Below are 19124 nucleotides of genomic sequence, written 5' to 3' on the forward strand. Positions count from 1 at the left end.
GCCAAGCTATCTGAACTCGACAAGCATATAGCTTATGAGAAAACAAAACTTGAACAGGCTTGTGATGAATTCAGTAGATGCCAGGTTGCTGAAAGATTGCGTAACTTAGAAGACGAAAGATTGGCCTGCCTCGAAGCTGCTTCGAGTAATAGAAAGGCACTTCGTTCACAAATCAGTCGAATTCGAGAAACTATTGATCAAGTCCTCAACGATGATACTACACTGGCAGATAAAATTAAAACATTGAACGGAATCTTTCTCATCATTACAATATAAAAAATTAAAGTTGGGTATTATTTCAGACCTCAAAATTTCTGTATTAGATGTAAAACAACAACCTGTACATATAGGATACTTGAGTGTAACACTTCATATTATAAAAATTGGTTGATTCATTAAGGCCCTAGATCGCATAACCTTAGGCAATGTAATACAATTGCGGATTCGGTAAACTCGGTATCGATGGCAAGTTGTACGCTTTACACTTACAAGATAAGGGGGCACGGGTGGCCCAGTCATCTAAGGCGCTGCGATTCACTGTGCAGAGTTGCGTCCCTTAGGCACGCCAGAAACCTATGATTGTGGGTTCGAATCCCGGTTCGGCCCGATTATGTTTCTAGGTTCGTCAGCACCATACCCGTGCTCGTGGGTTTCACCGAAGTGGTAAACGTCTGAGACCTGCATCACTTGGGGCTTTCCTCCCACATTAAACTGACACACCGTGATATAACTGGAATACTGTTAAAAGCGGCGTTAAACCCATCTCACCCACCCACTTACAAGATAATGTATACAAGCGGAAAGAAGTTACATTCACAGGTAACCTATGAGATTTAAGCGATGTCGACATTAGTAGACTCCTTAAAGACACTTCATACAATCTTCCTCGCAACGATGATAATAAATGGACTATGATCGAAGAAAAAATCGAGTGGCTACTGAATATTGTCATTACCCCACCATATGTGATGATGGGTAAAGCACATAATTTAACTAAGATAATAAATAGTGGGATCGTACTTGGGGCTTATATCCCCTCAAAACGGAAAAGTGTGTTAGTCTCTCCCCTGCCAGAAAACCCAGGTGATATGATATTGAGTCGTCCGGCGGTAAAAAATGTTTGTTTAAATTTGGTTACTGAATTCAATGATATAAAACAGAACTTGAGTGCAATACATAATCCTTCTACGCTTATTATTGAAGTCTTGTTTGGGGATGCATCAGAAGATGCCTTCGAGATATTACCAGGTCTTAAATTAATTAAATGGCTCAAGCAACACGAGCGTCGACGTTGTAGTATTATTTATGTAGGCGCATCACCCGTTGCAACCCTTGCGTCCGAATTATTAAAGGTGATAGCATTTCTTTTACTAAGATATTTATGCCGTATAATGTACATTTAATAAGGTTGATGTATACTCTCAAAACATTGAAGCAAGACCAATTAAAGACTATTATATGATATAATAATATACACTATGGGTTTATATCCGGCGCTCGATGAGGCATCTGAAAAGATGGATACTGTTGATGGATTTCGATAACATCAAATAAGCGACATAAAACATCAAGTAGAGAAGGAAAGGGAGTTGAGACTTGGATTGTATAAAAAGTACCGCAGAGCTGTGAATGCTCTCGACGGAGTTGACACTGCGCTTGTAACAGCTGGCATGGCACTTGGTGTAGCCGGTATTTACATTTAGTACTAACTACTAAATGACTTTATCGCGCGTATCCAAACCATGGGCTAATTACGTCTGTAACCCAATCACCCCGGGCCACCACTCGGCACCGTGCCCGGGGAATAATCCCGCGCAAGCATCATCCCGCCCTTTGTTAGTCCGTCATTCGCGAGCAGCCCTTCCCCAAGTACACACGTGTGTCACTGTATCTAATCGCTTTCCCATTTTACGTTTCCTTTGTACCCAGTCGCGAACGTTTCGCCGATTACGCTTTGAATACCATCTATTCCAACACTCGCCGTATCGCATTTACACAATCGCGACCGTTTCGCCGATTACGCTTTGAATACCATCTATTTCAGCACTCGCCGTATCGCATTTATTCCGCTCTACTCCCGAACTTCACCCTCGGGACAATTTACGCTTGCGGAATACCAACTCACCACCCTGACTTTTCGTGATGCCTCCCAAGAGAAGAGCAACCGTCAACCACAAGCTTGTGAGGGGAGCCAAGCAGGCCAGGACAACCAGAAGACAAACCCCGGGAGTACACATTGTACAGGAGACAACAGCTGATGGTGAGTCTGCCAATTACGGAAATATCGAAGGTGGCAACAGAATTAACGTACAATCGGCGCAGCTTGTAAATGCCGCGCAGGTTGCCAACTCGGCTACCCAGGTAAACGAGCAACTGGGAAAAATACTCCAGTTGCTGGAACATTCAGCGCCCGGCCCGGTTAGCGCAAACCAACAGGTAAGGCTTGGTTTTAGTTCTCCCGCCATTTCGCCCAACATAGGGAGAATCCCCGATGCGCACAACGAGGCCGACGGTGACGCGGCCCCAGCCAATCACATCGCTGGATACGGGGATTCCCTTTCCTTCCGTGCGGACGGAATAGACGCGCACGTCAAACAACAGGTGAGGGAAAAAATCTGGCGTGGCGAGTATGTCGACCTCGGCACAATACTACCAAACACCGAGGGAAGTCACGAGGACGGTACGATTACCATGGCGTATGACTCCTCAGGTAAGGTAATTTTTAAACCAATAAAACAGCAAGCAAAGCGCCTGTCCCTGGCAAGCTGGACTTCAGCTTTCCACATTTTCATGTGTACTTACGTTAGTAGGCACTCCGAGGTCCGCACAACCCAGGGGTTGCTGTCCTACATGGAAACCATAAGAACGGCGGCACTTCGATTCGGGGGGGATGCCTGGTCAACCTACGACCAACAATTCCGACACAGAATGTCAAGGGACCCCTCACGACGCTGGGACAACATCGACGGGGAGTTGTGGCTGAAGTACATGGTAACACAGCCGGTACTACAACCAGAATCAGGCGGACGGGGCGCAATGACACGCGTACAGGGGGACATCGACAGTCAGGTATGCTGGGATTTCAATAAATTTGGCTGTAGCAGGGTCAACTGTAAGTACACTCACAAATGCGGTAAGTGTGGCAAACATTCCCATAGCTCTAGGACCTGCTTTCGAGGGAATGGGGTCCAACCGACCCCATACAAGCCCAATCAGCCCTTTCCTAACAGAAAACCAGCCGGCAAGGCAGGTAAATTCAATGGCCCCTTCCCCCGTGGATCTCAATGAAATGGCACCCTGGTTACGCCAATATGCTAGGGTCAATTACAGAGATGCAAATTATTTATGGGTAGGTTTTAGCTTTGGCTTTAAGCTCGAGTTCCAGGGAAGCCGCACGGGTCGCCTGGCACGAAACTTGCGATCAGCCACACACCAAGATACGGCAGGCTACGTGAAACAAAAACTACAAAAGGAAGTCGACCTTGGCAGGATGGCGGGCCCCTTCAAGGACACCCCCCTAGACAACCTCCAAGTATCCCCAATAGGCCTGGTGCCCAAGAAGCAGCCAGGATATGGTCAGCACCTGGGTAAGCATGCGGAGGAATTCCGTCTAATTCACCATCTATCCTATCCCAGGGGTAAATCTATAAATGACTTCATAGACACAGAGGCCTGCTCCGTTGTGTACGCCAGATTTGATGAAGCTACCCAGATGGTGCAACAACTGGGAAAGGGAGCATTACTAGCAAAATTCGACATTCAGTCGGCCTTTAGAATTATACCAGTCCACCCATCCGATTTCGAGCTGCTAGGCATCAGATTCGAAGGTGAGTTCTATTTCGATAAATGCTTACCATTTGGCTGCTCCATATCTTGCGCCATATTTGAAACGTTTAGTACCTTCTTGCAATGGTGCATGCAATCGCATCTTCCAACGTGTCCGGTCATGCATTACCTGGATGACTTCCTAACGGGGGGCACAGCAGGCACCAGCCACTGCTCAGACAACCTCAACGGATGCGTGAATACACTTGAACAGCTTGGGGTTCCTATTGCTCACGACAAGACGGTGGGCCCCACAACCAAACTGACATTCCTAGGGCTGGAAATCGACACCATTGCAATGCAGATCAGAATCCCAGAGCCCAAGATCAAGGAGGCAACAAGGGAAATCCAAGACATCCTGTCAACAGGTAACATCAAGGTCACAAAAAGGGCCCTTCAGTCCCTCATAGGCAAGCTTAACTTTATGTGCAGGGCTATACCAATGGCAAGGGCATTCAGCCGCAGGCTAATCGATCTGCTTAGCAAAGGTAAGCAACCATTTCACCACATTAGGATTACCAGCTGGGTCAAGGAAGACCTACAAATGTGGTTAACATTTCTTACGAGTTATAACGGCATTTCAGTGTTTCAGGACCAACTATGGGTGGACAGCGATTTCCTCCAGCTGTTTTCAGACGCAGCGGGTGGCGCCGGCTTTGGGGCCTACATGCAGGGCAAATGGTTTAACGGCGCATGGCCACCCCGGTGGGTGACGGATGGAACTACACGGGACTTGACGCTCCTGGAGCTGTTCCCCATCACACTGGCCATCCAAATCTGGGGCAAGCAACTCGCAAACAAAAAGGTCCTCTTTTACTGCGACAACCAAGCCGTCGTAACAATAATCAACAAGCAGTCAACCAAGGCCCCCAGAGTGATGAGCCTACTCCGTCGCCTAATCCTGCAGTGTCTCCGATATAATATTATGTTTAAGGCAAAGTATGTATGTTCCACTGCTAACACTATTGCCGATGCTCTCTCGAGGTTTCAGCTCAAACGCTTCCGAGAGGCAGCACCAGCCGCGGACCAGAACCCCACACCTATCCCGTGCAACATATGGCTGATCTGAGGCAGGAAGCCGGCAGACTCCTACAACAATCTCTGTCTACTAATACATGGGCCACTTACCAAACAGGCATCAATGCCTTGCACCAGTTCCGGTCCGCACACCAGCTACAAGAGGTGTGGCCAGTCCCGCTGGATCAGGTCGTAAACTTTATTGCTTATCTGTCAGTCACTCACCACTCCCCTAACACAGTCAAGACTTACATTGCAGCGCTGTCTTCACACCACAAATTCCACGGGCTCACCGACTGTACAAACCATTTCCTGATAGGCAAGATTGTAACCGGCTTACACAAATCAGCGGGCCGACCAGACACCAGAAAACCGATCACTGCAGATCTGCTGCAGGTAGTAACCAACAATCTGCCTCACGTATGCTCATCAGCATATGAAGCCAGGCTGTTCAAGGCAGTCTACTGCACAGCCTTCTTCGGTTTCTTTAGGGTTAGCGAACTCGTCCAAACTGGACCCTCAAAAACAGGTTGCGCCATCCAGAATTTAAGCTTCTCGGGCAACCCCCAGCAGCTTTCAATCCATTTACCACACTCAAAGTCTGATCAGTACAGGATGGGGACAACAGTTACAATGTCACCTATACCAGGTAATCCGCTATGTCCGGTAGTCGCCATCAAGCACTACCTGGAGGCGCGCCCCTCCGGCCCACAACATGCATTCGTCCACTTTGACCATTCCCCCGTTACAAGGTACCAATTCCAGGCACTCCTAAAAAAGGCCTTAGCACACAGCAACATAAACACGGCCTGCTATTCTTCGCACTCCTTCCGCATTGGGGCAGCCACATCAGCAGCCATGAACGGGGTGCCTGAACACCTCATACAACAATACGGCAGGTGGAAATCAGATTGCTACAATGCTTACATACGCCTACCAACAAATTCAATGTTGCACAATTAAATCAAATAGTCTTTCATGGTACTTACTACACTTCTTATTGTTTACAGTTTGGATGGTGGGATCCAGCTACATGGCCAGGGCACGGCAGTACTTGCTCCTGAAGGGCACCAGCCCGAACCAACCGAGGATGCTATGGCTGGCACGAGGGGGGATGAGGTGGAAGGAGCTGGACACCATTCTGGATGCACAGGTCAAGGCGACACGGCGCAGCCCCAGAGCCCTCATCATTCACCTGGGCTCCAACGACCTGTGCTCGGTCAAAGGCAGCCAACTCTACCTTGACATGGTGGCATCAATCCTTCGGATACAACTCCAGCTTCCTGACACCAAGATCATCGTATCCTCAATGCTGCCCAGGCGCTACTGGCACGATGCCAGGGATCCACGAAAGATCGAGGGGATGCGGAAGAATATCAACCGCCGACTGACCAACCGAGTCAAAGAGCTCGGCGGTACAACAGTGCCACATCCCCAGATCCTGGCATCTGACAAGACATGGTACGCCTGGGAGGGCGTCCACCTCAGTGACAAAGGACTGTGTGTGTTTACGGACAATTTATTGCATGCCCTGGCGCTCGTTTTGCGCCAGTAAGGATATTATCTCCACAGGTTAGTGTTTCCTTTCAGTGCATAAGCAAGCCGGGCAACAATGCTATCTCCGCGTATCGCGTGGCCGTGGATGTGGGGTAGCACTCTGGTGCTTTGTGGCGGGGTTCTTGTGGGCTACACTGCTAGTAACAAATTAACTTGCTTCCAAATTAATACTCGTGCTTAAGGCTACCTGCTTTTCAGCGGGAACCTTTCCGGGGTTACCTGCTTCTCAGTGGGAACCTTGTCTTTCCCGACTTTTCAGCCGGGGAATCGTAGAATAACATACGTTGGGGCAAACAGTTGCCACGTATAGGGGCCCGGCGGCGGAAGTCGTCTTGTCAAGCGGTAGCTGACAGTTGGGTCCGCGGCGGGAGCCGCACAATGGTTTTGCTAATGGGGCCGGGCAGTGTGATCTGCTTTGGCCGGCTACCTGGGGCCGGGCAGCGGCAGTCTGACTTAGGCCAGCAGCGTGGAGCTGCTTTTGGCAACGTGGGAGTTGCCAAGCAATGGTAGCGTTTAAATATGCTACCGTGGGGGCCGGACAGCGGTAGCAGTCTCAGGCCAGCAGCGCTAGCTGCAATCGCCGTCGGCCACGCGCGTGGCCATGGCAACGGTAGCATTTTTGGTATATACAATTAGCAGCTAAGTAGCCCACTAGTACCTGCACACCCTCGGCCATTTAACCCAATCTCATCTTCTGTTTTATTACAGGCACGGGCACCAACGGCTCGGTGGCCCGTGCCTCTCCTTGGCATATCGCGGGATAATAGTTTATTATCAACTATAATCGCCGCGCCTATCGTACTTGGCATGGAAATACCCCCCGAAGTCTCAGGACTGGCAGGAAAAGCGATAAAATTTATTTCTCGTAAGTTGCAAAGGAAAGCATTAAAACATGATAATATTCAGATACTCGCGGAAGCAAAGTTGAACAGCATTGAGGATCATATTTCAACAGCAATGGCTGATTGTAAGATATCCGAGGAGGAGTTTTGTTTAGTGTTGTCAGAACTCACCAAATACAACGAAATGAAGCCGGAGATTCGATCAAATTCTCGTAAGACCAGTGGTATTAGTGAAGATGAGAAAAAAAGTTCATAGAACAGGGGAGACAACAAGCACGTCAATTATTCCGTGCCCAAACCAAAGAACTGGTTGGAGATATAGATTGCTTGATCACGTTGGATCACACTACAATAATTTAGACGAATGCTTACATAAGTATATAATAATGTCCACAACATTTATGCTCCAGGACAAAATTATCAAATGGCGAGAATTACCACAGGGTATATATTATGTCAGTGATGTCAAACCAACCAAATACGGTCATCAATTGTTTCTTTCCAATTTCGAAAAAGAGTATATAATAGTCTGGTCTCCTAGTAAAATGGACGAAGAACTTAGTAAAATGTTGAATATTACTTTGTTCAAAATAATGGTATGCATATGAGTAAAAATAATAGATAATATTTTCATTACAATTTAGTTTAATCTCATGACGATCGTTAATCGCATCATCGTTTTGACATAAAAAAAAAATCCATCTGTAGTAGCAGTATAGGTATATAAATCTGGCTCCAGTGGCGGTTGCGGCAGAATTACCGTTACCAATACTACTAAAGTTAATCAAAGTGAAATCTAGTGTTTGTTAGTAATAACCACAATTTTCTTATTATAACCTACCACTTGGCCAATCTAAATTTCCATGCTACTCAGCGACCTATACAGACATTCCCAAAACATAGTCTACTTTAGAACCAGCATACTGTAGTACATCTTGATATCGCTTGATAGCCGAAGGTAGATCAAAGGGCGATGAAATAGCATCGTCTACATTCACAGGAAAATGCTTTTGTGCATCAAACGCTGTACCCGCACCAATGATGTTTGTACGTGTTTGCTTCTAAGCTCGAACAAGAGACACATAAGTTCTGATTAGGTCATTAATTCTTTCAACGCCAGGCTGAGTAAAACCTTCTGATTTATTTGAAATGAATTTTTCCAAGAATTTTCGGCATCTTGTGGCTGCTTAGCCTTTTGAATGGTGAAAGCAACACCACCCTTAAAGTTCATACGATCATCTCTCCACTCGATAGACTTCACCGACTTCACCAATCTTGTCTACACTGATCATAACAAATGGATTATGCTCAAACAAAAATCGAATGGCTACTGAATTTCACCATTGCCCCACCATATGTGATGACGACGGGTAAAGGCACATCATTTAATTAATATAATAAATAGTGGGATTACACGTGGAGCTTATATTCCTCACCTACCAGATAAACCAGGCCATATGTTATTGAGTCTCCCAGCATTAAAAGATGTTAGCTTAAATTTGTTTACTGAATTCAAAGATATATTTAATAACTTGAAGGCTATATCTCAATGCTCTACACTTTATATTGAAGTCTTGTTTGGGGATGCGCCAGAAGATGTCCTCGCTGTATTACCGGGTTTAAGTCAAAATTGTATTTTCATACTGACAAGAAGAGCGTACTTTTCAAGTCTTGATGGGGTCTATGTTAGAGATTGGAGCATTTCACTTAATAAGATATTTATGCCCTATAATATACATCTAATGAGATTTATGAATAGTCTCAAGACATTGTCCGACAATCATTTAAAAACTCTTGAACAATATAATATCATTTATTATGGGTTTATATCCGGCGCTCGGTGAAGCATCTGAAAAGATGGATACTGTTGATGGATTTTGATAACATCAAATAAGTGAAATAAAACATCAAGGTGAGTAATTCTGGAATTGGATTATCGCAGAGCTGTGAATACTCTTGACGGAGTTGACACTACACTTAGCAGCTAGCATGGAGTGAGTGAGTTTGGTTTTACGCCGCTTTTAGCAATATTCTGCAATATCACGGCGGGGGACACCAGAAGCTAGCATGGAGCTTGGTGCAGCTGGTGCTGGATTTTTCTCAACTATAAATCGCTAATAGCGCTCAAATTTATTTCTCGTCATTAGCAAAAGAAAGCATTAAAACAGTATTCGTGTGTTGGCTGTAGCAAAGTTAAATAGCATTGAGTATCATATCTCAACAGCACTAGCTGTTTGCAACATATCTCAGGAAGAGTTCCGTTTAGTGTTGTCAGAATTCACCAAATACAACACAATGAAGAAGGGGGATTAGATCAAATACTCGTAAGACCAGTGACATTTGTGAAGATGAGAAAAAACGTTCATAAAACAGGGAAGACAAGCGCACCAAGCATTCTGTGCCAAAACCAGAGAACCATGGTAATTTGGGTAGTTTGGCCTAACCTATTAGTTGTTGCATCTGCATAAATAATCTTATAACACAGAAACAAGTAACACATCCTGCGAAATCATAAAACACTGTCCACTGCGAATATAAGTACACGTCTGAGCGATAGTACTGCACTGGTTGTCATAATCACAGTAAAGAAAAGAACACAAATCTTTAAGAACGGTTCCACAGTTGTTAGCTATCAGTCAGAACCGATAAACTTTGCAGAAGTGACAAATAACCGACCATATTATTCCGAAATAAGCCAACCATTGCGACTGTCAACAGCGGTGACAACCAAGCGTGGTAGTATACTTGGTCCTGTCTAGCAAAGATAGCTTTGGCGGTCGTACATTTTGAAAGCATAATGCCAATGCAAGTTGCACACTTGTTAGCTAATTTTCTGACAAGATTAAAAAATATCGAATATTTCATTTCTATGCAGTCATTAATCGTATTACGCCGCTAATAGCAATACTTCGGCAATAGGAGTGAGTGAGTGAGTATGGTTTTACGACAATATTCGAGCAATATTACGTCGGGGGACACCAGTACTGGACTTCACACATTGCACCCATGTTGGGAATCGAACCCGGGCCTTCGGCTTGACGAGCGAATCTGCAATATGACTGCGGTAGACAGAAAACCTGGGCTCACACACGTACAGTATATGAAAACAAGAACACTTCGATGCGAGGCATCAATACGGCGGCAAACTTAATGTTCGTCAAATTTACTTGACAATAAATTATATTTCCAAAAAGTTTAATCAACACAGGCATGTTTATAACAATATGAACAATGTATGTTTCAATCCATTCCGTTTTACATCTGACACCAAGTTTTTGACAACTGCGATTACCTTACATACTGAATATGAGAAACAATGTTTTTCCACTGTAATTGCCGTAAGAAGAGGAGTTGCTTTGACCACGTATATGGTTTGTATACAATTTTGAAAGGAAGGCGTGACTCCAAAAGTTCAACTTATACCTGTTTCGTTGATCTGAAGAAAGCCTTCGATAACGTTGACCGAAGTTGTCTCTGGCTGAAAATGTTAAAAGCTGGGATCAACGGGAAAATGTTTTCCACTATACAGTCCTTGTATAATAATACTACAAGCGCAGTACTTGTTAATAACTGCCTAACACCATTCTTTAAAGTATCAACAGGCGTCGGGCAAGGATGCACACTGTCTCCGACTTTGTTTTCGTTATATATTAACGACCTGGCAAATGAACTTGACGAGTTGAATGATGGAGTTACAATTGACGCGATGTGCGTTTCTGTTTTACTCTACGCTGACGACATAGTACTGCTTGCCCCTACTGAGGGGAAACTACAAAATATGCTGGATGTTGTATCAAGTTGGTGTAGTAGATGGCGTATCAGAGATAAGTCCCAAATAGTGCATTTTAGACCGAATAGTGTTAGCCGTTCAGTCTTCCAGTTCAACTGCTGTAACGTGCTATTGGATTATACTCGCTCATACAAGTACTTGGGATTGTGGTTTGAAGAACATTTGAATTTGAAGTATACTAACAAGGAAATAGCTAAATGTGCTAGCAGGGCCTTGTCCCTTCTTATCACCAAGTACAGGCAGTGTGGTGACATTGCTTATGATGTTTTCAAAAAACTGTACGAGTCAACTGTACAGCCTATATGTTTATATGGTGCGCCTATCTGGGGACTTATGGACACAGAGAAATAAGAAATGTACAGCAAAGAGCATGTCGTTTCTTCCTAGGTGTATCTCGAACTACATCAAATATAGCAGTGCAAGGTGAAATGGGATGGAAATCTTGCCTTACTTGTCAGAGAGTTGAAGCCTTCAGATATTTTGTCAAACTATCTCGAACACCAAGTGACAGACTTACTTTTAAACTTTTTAACTGGTCTAAAGGTAGGAAAGGTTCCTTTGCCAGTAGTGTTCTCAAGCTGGGCAGGCAATTACAGCTAATAGATATTCTGACATCACCCGCATCCATCAAGAGAATTGTGTCCCAAATTCAACAGCGCCTCTACAGACTGGATGAAGAAAAATGGTTTACAGAATTGTGGAATGACCGGAGAAATCTTAATGGTACCAAACTTCGCACTAACAGGCTGTCTAAGAAGGATTGTCGACCGGAGCCCTATCTACAAACCATTATATCAAGAAATAAGCGACGAAATCTTACTAAATAACGTTGTGGTTATCTACCCCTGAGACTGGTCGCTATAACAAACCTCCAACGCCACTTAATGAGAGACTGTGCCCTTTAAGAAATCATCTAGAATCTGAAGTTTATTTTTCTTTATTGTAGCTTTTATGATGATCTTAGGTTTGAACTTAAATCATCTGATAAGACTTTTACTATGTTAACTGATAAGAATTTTTCTGTGTTAACTGACGTCATATCAAGCTCTGACGCCTCGTTATTTAAACTTTTAGTATCAACTATTAATGAAATGTTTATCAGGAGACAGCGTTTTACATTATATATGTCTTAGTCGATTTATATCTGTATATTTTAATCATTTTAATCTATTTATTTTTTTCTATTAGGTAAGAAATTACTAGTGTATATCTGTTTTAAAATAGTGTCTCATAAGCCTAGCGAGGCTGGATGGTATGATCAATTTAATATGATGTATTCTTATTGTTTCATGCCATGTGACACTTTATCAAACTATGACTGTCTGTCTGTCCTATTCCGGACGCTTGTGAAGACCGGTACTTCACAATTGGGATAACTATTATCATTTTAGTCAACTAGTTCTTAAAATTCCCGCTATGTTGTTAACTGTTCAGTTTTATTTAAACCCTGAAATGCACATTTGGCAGAATGCTTACCGCATGGATAAGCATAAAGGAAAGAAAGTAGGAAAACACATATTAACGATAATGGATGAAAATCTATTAATCAATTTTGTATGGCGAATGTGGTGTCGTGTAAAAAACATCGGACAATCTCATTTTAGCCGAATGCTACATATTGGTCTGTGAGAATTTTGTTTGAATGAATATGCTAGCCGTGTATAATATTGCCTCATGGAGAAACTCACTCGCCTGTCATCTTTTCTATAACTGACGGTTGTAGCCGCGAATAGCTTCAATACTGCTAATGTGTCTTTAAACGATATTTACTCACTCACTGACGGTAATATTTTGTTTCCAGCTTCCGGACACTATAATGTTTTCACTATCATTTGACATTCTTGTACAAAATTTCTTTTGTTAGATAATAAGCATGTTGAGGGTTTTTGTATGGTGGCCGAGATGGGACATCGCTTCCTCGTGGTAAAGCAATATGTCCTCTTGACCACTACAGGGTTATCTGTTTCAATTGGCATTGAATGATGAACTTTTCTCACTTTTTACTTAAAACATAATCTACCTGTACAGACGTAAGTGATTTAAAAACAAACCGCAGACACCACCACGTTACCCTACTGCCCCCATCGCTGTGGCGTTGCCACAGTTGATATGTGTACTTGTGTAAACTACACATAAAGAGAGACATCCTTATTAGAGTGGCCACAGAGTTAACGTTTATAACAATATGAAGTGCATTACTATGATTATCTATAAGATATGTTAAATCAGCTATCATTCTAATATTTTATGTGTATCTTAAGTATAGTTTTGTCATAATTATGTATGTATGTGTGTGTATATATATATATATATGTGTGTGTGTGTGTGTGTGTGTGTTTGTGCGTGTCTGACTCACTGTCTGTGTACATATGTGGTAGATAACTACACAAGTAGAGATTGCTGCAGAGCATCAATAGCTCCCCACAATATAATGTTATGTGCAGAGGAAGGAAGTGTAAGCTATGGGAGGAGAGAATTTGTGTTAAGTACAAATTGGTTGTTATTAATGTACTTATCTTTGGAAAGCACAATAAAAGAAACAGTGTCTTTAATTGGTCAGCACAAAGAAAACCCAGGCAAGAAAACTGGGCCTGTCAGGCAAAACTTGACATATACCCATTATTAGTACCAATAAAAAAAATCCTATATAGATAACATAACAAATGTCATTGTAAAGCATGCTTTTGCAGCAAATATCAGTATTTCTGGTCAAAATGATGGTTGGGTTAAATAAAGCCAACTTTTAAAATAGTTAACACAAAAAAATGTAATGAATCCACTCTAAATATACTTCATTTCAAATTTAAAAATTCACGCAATCATTAATGGATTCCCATTTATCTAGCAGCAAGTTAGGAACATACAGTTTGGTCACGTTATCTATAAATATTAAGAATTATCTTACATATTGTAAAAACAAAGGCCATAGGTCACTTTTCTCAAAACTTCGTGTAAGTAATCACAAACTAAAAATTTAAAAAATTGTAGATATACAAAAACACCAACCCCATTTGAACAGCGTCTCTGTGAAACATGTGATGTCTCAGATGATGAACAACATTACGCACTGTCTTACATAATACAACCAAGAAAGAGAATCACAAATAATCCTCAATCATGATAAAGAATTTGGTACACTCTGTTAAAAGGAGCAGATTCTTAATAAGTTTACCAACAGTTATCCAGAAACAACTTCCAAGATCTGTTAACATATCAACAATTACAAACAAATTCCTTGTACATGTATGTACAACATTACCATAGTTTTGCTCAATTCTCATATTGTTTCCATATCATTATAACACACTTGTTTTATAAGTTAAATTGTTATAATGTACCTCTTTTGAATGTTGAATGTTCCTGTGTTTTTTAATTTCTCGTTTATTGTGCATGTATTTTGTAGTTTGTGTAATATTGCCACTGTTTCTTCATGGAATGTTCCGCAATACATATCTCATCTAAAACATCTTTGTTGTATAATAGTTTCTTACAGTTGTTTACGGGGGCATGGTTGGCACAGTCGCCGAAGGCGCTGCAATTCGCCATGCAGAGTTGTGTCCCTTGGGCACGCCAGAAACCTATGACGGTGTGTTTGAATCTCGGTTCGCCCCGATTTTGTTGTCAGCACAAAACCCTTGTTCGTTGGTTTCACCAAAGTGGTGAACGTCTAAGACCTGCATCACTTCAGACTTTCCCCCCACATCAAGCTGACACGGAATACTATTCAAGACGGCGTTAAGCCCAACTACCTCACTCACTCTTGTGTATGGTTCCGTTTGGTTAACTGGGTTTGTGTTGTGATTGCTTCCGGCTTAGATTTGAAATTTGTTAAGAAGAATGTTACTATGTTCAACCAAAACATCGTGAAGATATCATGCAACCGTATTATCTTTTTGGAAAATAATTGCAAACTACAGACCAACCTGTTGATTTCCTATGTATCCAGAAGCAAACAACATATACGGGTGTATGATCTCTGCTGGAAGTTATTTTTTTTTTACCACCGCTTGAAACGGTATGTACCATACATTACATACAGTGAAGTATTTAAAACAATGCTGTGCTCAACTATGCACAGCAAGCGCCATACATGTGATTATGAAGACAACTAATAAAAAAATTCTCATATCAAACCCGTTGTTTTACATGTGTTGTTTATTGAACAAAGTCATACTTTATAGAAGCCTGTTATTTAATCGTGTTGAACAATATGTTGCAATAGCAGTGTGAAAATTGAGTGCGCGTGACAGGCTTGGCCTAAATTCCTTCCTGGAACGTTTCTCGATGGCTGCCTAAATAACATACGATACATTGCAAAGGGAGTGCGCAAATTGAGCTGTTCGGGTAAGGGAGATAATCACTCACTCTCAGTGATACAGCTTGAATAAGATACGATGTACAGCAATGCAAGGTCAGTGCGTGATTTATCACTTCTATACTACGCCTATAGCTAAAGGAGATAATCGCTCAATGCGCAATTGTTTATTCTTACAAAATATAGACCGGTTAACTTTAGCGAAATGGGATCATTTTTAGCTCTTTTAAAAACAAAATGAACAAATTTCATGGGTTATCAGCATTACGAAAAGTGACTAAGTCTCAGAATAGCAAGACGATTTTGAAGTATCTCTTATTGCTGGAAAAGATAAAACATCAACATTTCACGCACATTTCACATCATTTGTATGTTTCGTTTCGGTAACTGTGTGGCTTGAAATTTCAAAGAAACCAACATGTCGACTTACATGCTACAAAATTAACCTCTCCCGTATACTTCCCCGCCTTAAGGGCGGGGAAGAATAACTCACATCAGAACGTACAATTGTTTACCATACAGTTTAATAGCGAGAGAATTGTTACATAAATGTGTATATTCCAGCTTGAGCCTGTAACATAATCGGATATCTAGTTTATTTCTATTTATACTCTATTTTACAAGCACTTTAGCATTAAGTTTAATTCCAGAGGACGGATTGATCGAAATGAATTAGAAGAGTCGTTTTAAAATGATGTTTACAAACGCATTTCATTTCTAGTGTCCAAGGAATGAGGTTACGGGTTATAGAGCTCTCAAAAGTCGTACATGTGATTTAAGGTAGAGACACATATTTAATCGATGCGTATTTTGTAAGGGACACATAACTTTGTACATGTATAACTTTTGTCTGCATAATGTGCATGCATCTTTATCAATTTAATTGTCATCACTATATCGGACGAGCACATATTCGGCTTCAACTCCAAATCTGTTGGCCGACAAAATGATGCTTTGGAAATTTCAAACAATACAAACAGTGGCTGATAATACTGACAATTATTTGTCAATGTATGATCTTTATGTAAATCATTATTTGTTCCAGTTCAATTTTTCCTTTAAAATTTCAGTTTTAAGACTGATGAAAGAATGGGGTGGTATTGTAAACAAAATGAACAGATGAATAGCAACTATTCTGTGAAAAAAAACACATGCGTGAGTAGTTATGCTCATCAGTATAGAACCCCTCAGGGTTATGGAACCCCTCAGGATTATGGAATCAAGATGGCGGCACATCCGTTTCCGGTCACGTGACCTGCGCAGTGCATGATGGGTACCTGCGCGTGCCTCCAAGATGGCGGCGCTTCCGTTTCCGGTGGCGTGCGCCTCCAAGAGGGCGGCACTTCCGTTTCCGGTGGCGCACGCCTCCATGACGGCGTTGCCTCCGTTTCCGGGGAGAAGGAGGGGGAAACCCGGAGAAGCGCCCGTAAAAGGTGAACGGGATCGACATGGAAAGAAGCGCGTCAAAAATCGTTTGTTGTTGTTGTTGTTGTTGTTGTTGTTGTTGTTGTTGTTGTTCTAAACATAGACGGGGTGGCGGTGGTGAAGGGAGGGAGGGAGGGTGGTGGTGGTGGTGGTGAAGGGAGGGAGGGAGGGTGGTGGTGGTGGTGGTGAAGGGAGGGAGGGAGGGAGGACAGGAGGAGGAGACGGGTTCATGGTTTGGTTTGGAGGGTCGTCAAAGCAAAGGAGGAAAGTTGTCTTTCGGGAGAGATGGGTGGCCCTGACAAGGGCCGTTTTGATGTTTACATGCATGTACACGCCATGGTGCAAAGGCACGGGTGGACATTCATCTGTCTCCTGACAGGACACCTACCGGTGTGCGTTAACCGCCGCACGTAGGTGTCCTTGAGGATGGTCTTACAGTACACACATTGAAATGTTCCATCCCGTGCCCTTGTGCCAAGGGCGTACACAGGCAGGCCCCCTTGGCATGTACCGCACTGCCACGGTGGAGGCAATGGCAATGGCGGTACTGCTTCTTTCTTCTCCAACTCCGAGCGACACCCTTTGCACAGTGGCAAAGGGTGCACCACTGAGGCTAGCTCCAGATCACAGTTTTCAGCCATTCTTGATTTTTCGAATAAATTTTACAAGTGACACTGATCCATTCGAATCCACTGTTGTTTTATAGGAGAGGTACTGACACCCTGCTTCTTGGTTGGTTCCCTAGGCCGCAGCCCCGATTGGTTCGTTCTGGTGCCTGGCCAGCACCTCGGTTTTCCAAAGCGGACCGACCCTTGTGTTTCTTTTCCATAGGAAATGGATTTTACCATGGGAGAGAAAGCATAACCCCGGTTCGGCCAATCAGAGCCCGCCATGGCCCGAGCACGGCTTCTGATTGGTCGATAACCCAGGCTTCGGATTGGTCCGATTTCGATCCGGTTTTTTTTCTTCTTGGGTAGCCTTGGTATTTTTGCCTACGTGATGTACGTGTGTGTCACTCCCAAGCCAATCGGAATGTCATGTGGGTTCTTTGTTTGGGATTGTTGTTTGGGTTGGTAAAGCAAAGGAGGAAAGTTGTCTTTTGGGTGAGATGGGTGGCCCTGAAAAGGGCCGTATTAACAGGAACTTGAACGGGAACTTGAACGGGAACGCAGGACACGGGAAACGTCCTCCTAGGCAGCCGGCTCTGCTACGTCATTCGTGTACCTCTGTTTCTCTTCGCAGAGATAGTGTAGTTGTAGTTGCTTCTGGTGTTTCACCAGCCCGGTTAGCTTGAGGTAATCGCAGTCTGGGTACCACTTGTGATGTGCCGCCCAAGGATTGTCGTGGGGTGCCCATTGTCTCAGCCGCACACCACATTGGAAACAGCACACACCATCGGCACCCTGAGTGTAGACAAAGCCCGCATGAGCCATCTCTTCAGCAGTCTGATACATTTGCGTGGGCCACGTCTCAAACGAGGCGAGCCTTCTTTCAAAGCGTAGATAATAGTGCGATGGTGTTTGACTGAGCAGTGACACCGCCTCCTCGGCATGACTCTTACTCCAACATCCACGAGTATCTGTACTATCCATCCCCACATCTTCGCCACGCGTCGTCGTACCACTCTTCTTTGTTTCAGCCATTCTTGATTTTATCACATCAATTTTACAAGTGACACTGGCCCACTCGAATCCACTCTTGTTTTATGGGGGAAGAACTGGATCGAAATTGGCTGCTTCCTGGTTGGTCCAAAACGCAACGCACCGATTGGTTCGTTCCGGTGCCTGGCCTGCACCTGGGTTTTCTAAAACGACCCGACCCTTGTGTTTCTTTTCCATAGGAAATGGATTTTACCATGGGAGAGAAAGCACAACTCGGCTCAGGTGTTGTCTTCTGATTGGTCGATGCTGTCTTCTGATTGGTCGACAATCCAGGCTTCGGATTGGTCCGATTTCGATCCCGTTTTGGGGAAGGGTTGTCCATCCATCAGACGTTCAGACCCTCTTAGAGTACAGGCGTTCATCAGACACACATCGCTATCATGACGAGCAACCAAAGTACGCCCTATCGTTTGGAGAGGAAAGATACCACCCGCTCCAGACGGTTAAGAACTGCTAATCATACCTATCGTTTGACTTTCAACCCAGACTACTTGGACACCGTACCACCGGAACGCGTCCCCATGGAACTGCCAGCTTTATTTGACAGGGTGATCGATGACTTTTATGAACAGATGTCAGGTCAGAAGGGAGATCGTATTGGTCTAGGTATCGATCATCCCGCTTTGAACACCCCCATACGGATTCCCTTTCGACGTTTTGAAGATCTCCATGGGCTAAATATTTTGCATGCC

General features: G+C 43.5%; 1 protein-coding gene and 1 pseudogene across 1 annotated transcript; both read left to right on the forward strand.

Moving 5' to 3' along the window:
* Positions 1-2139: 2139 nt before the first annotated feature.
* Positions 2140-5945, forward strand: LOC139478071 (uncharacterized; annotated as a pseudogene).
* On the forward strand, positions 5191-6477 carry LOC139478055 (uncharacterized). The gene is made up of 2 exons (XM_071260412.1): positions 5191-5238; positions 5853-6477. The coding sequence occupies exon 2, from the start codon at positions 5858-5860 to the stop codon at positions 6395-6397; it is 540 nt and encodes a 179-aa protein (XP_071116513.1). The 5' UTR covers positions 5191-5238; positions 5853-5857; the 3' UTR covers positions 6398-6477.
* Positions 6478-19124: the final 12647 nt, after the last annotated feature.

Source organism: Haliotis cracherodii, unplaced genomic scaffold (genome assembly GCF_022045235.1).
Source record: "Haliotis cracherodii isolate W230 unplaced genomic scaffold, xgHalCrac1.p SCAF_1, whole genome shotgun sequence".
Taxonomy (NCBI): domain Eukaryota; kingdom Metazoa; phylum Mollusca; class Gastropoda; order Lepetellida; family Haliotidae; genus Haliotis; species Haliotis cracherodii.

Bases quoted from the DNA above. Each gene is read 5' to 3' on its own strand.
- LOC139478055 (XM_071260412.1), top strand. From the start codon at position 5,858: ATGGTGGGATCCAGCTACATGGCCAGGGCACGGCAGTACTTGCTCCTG.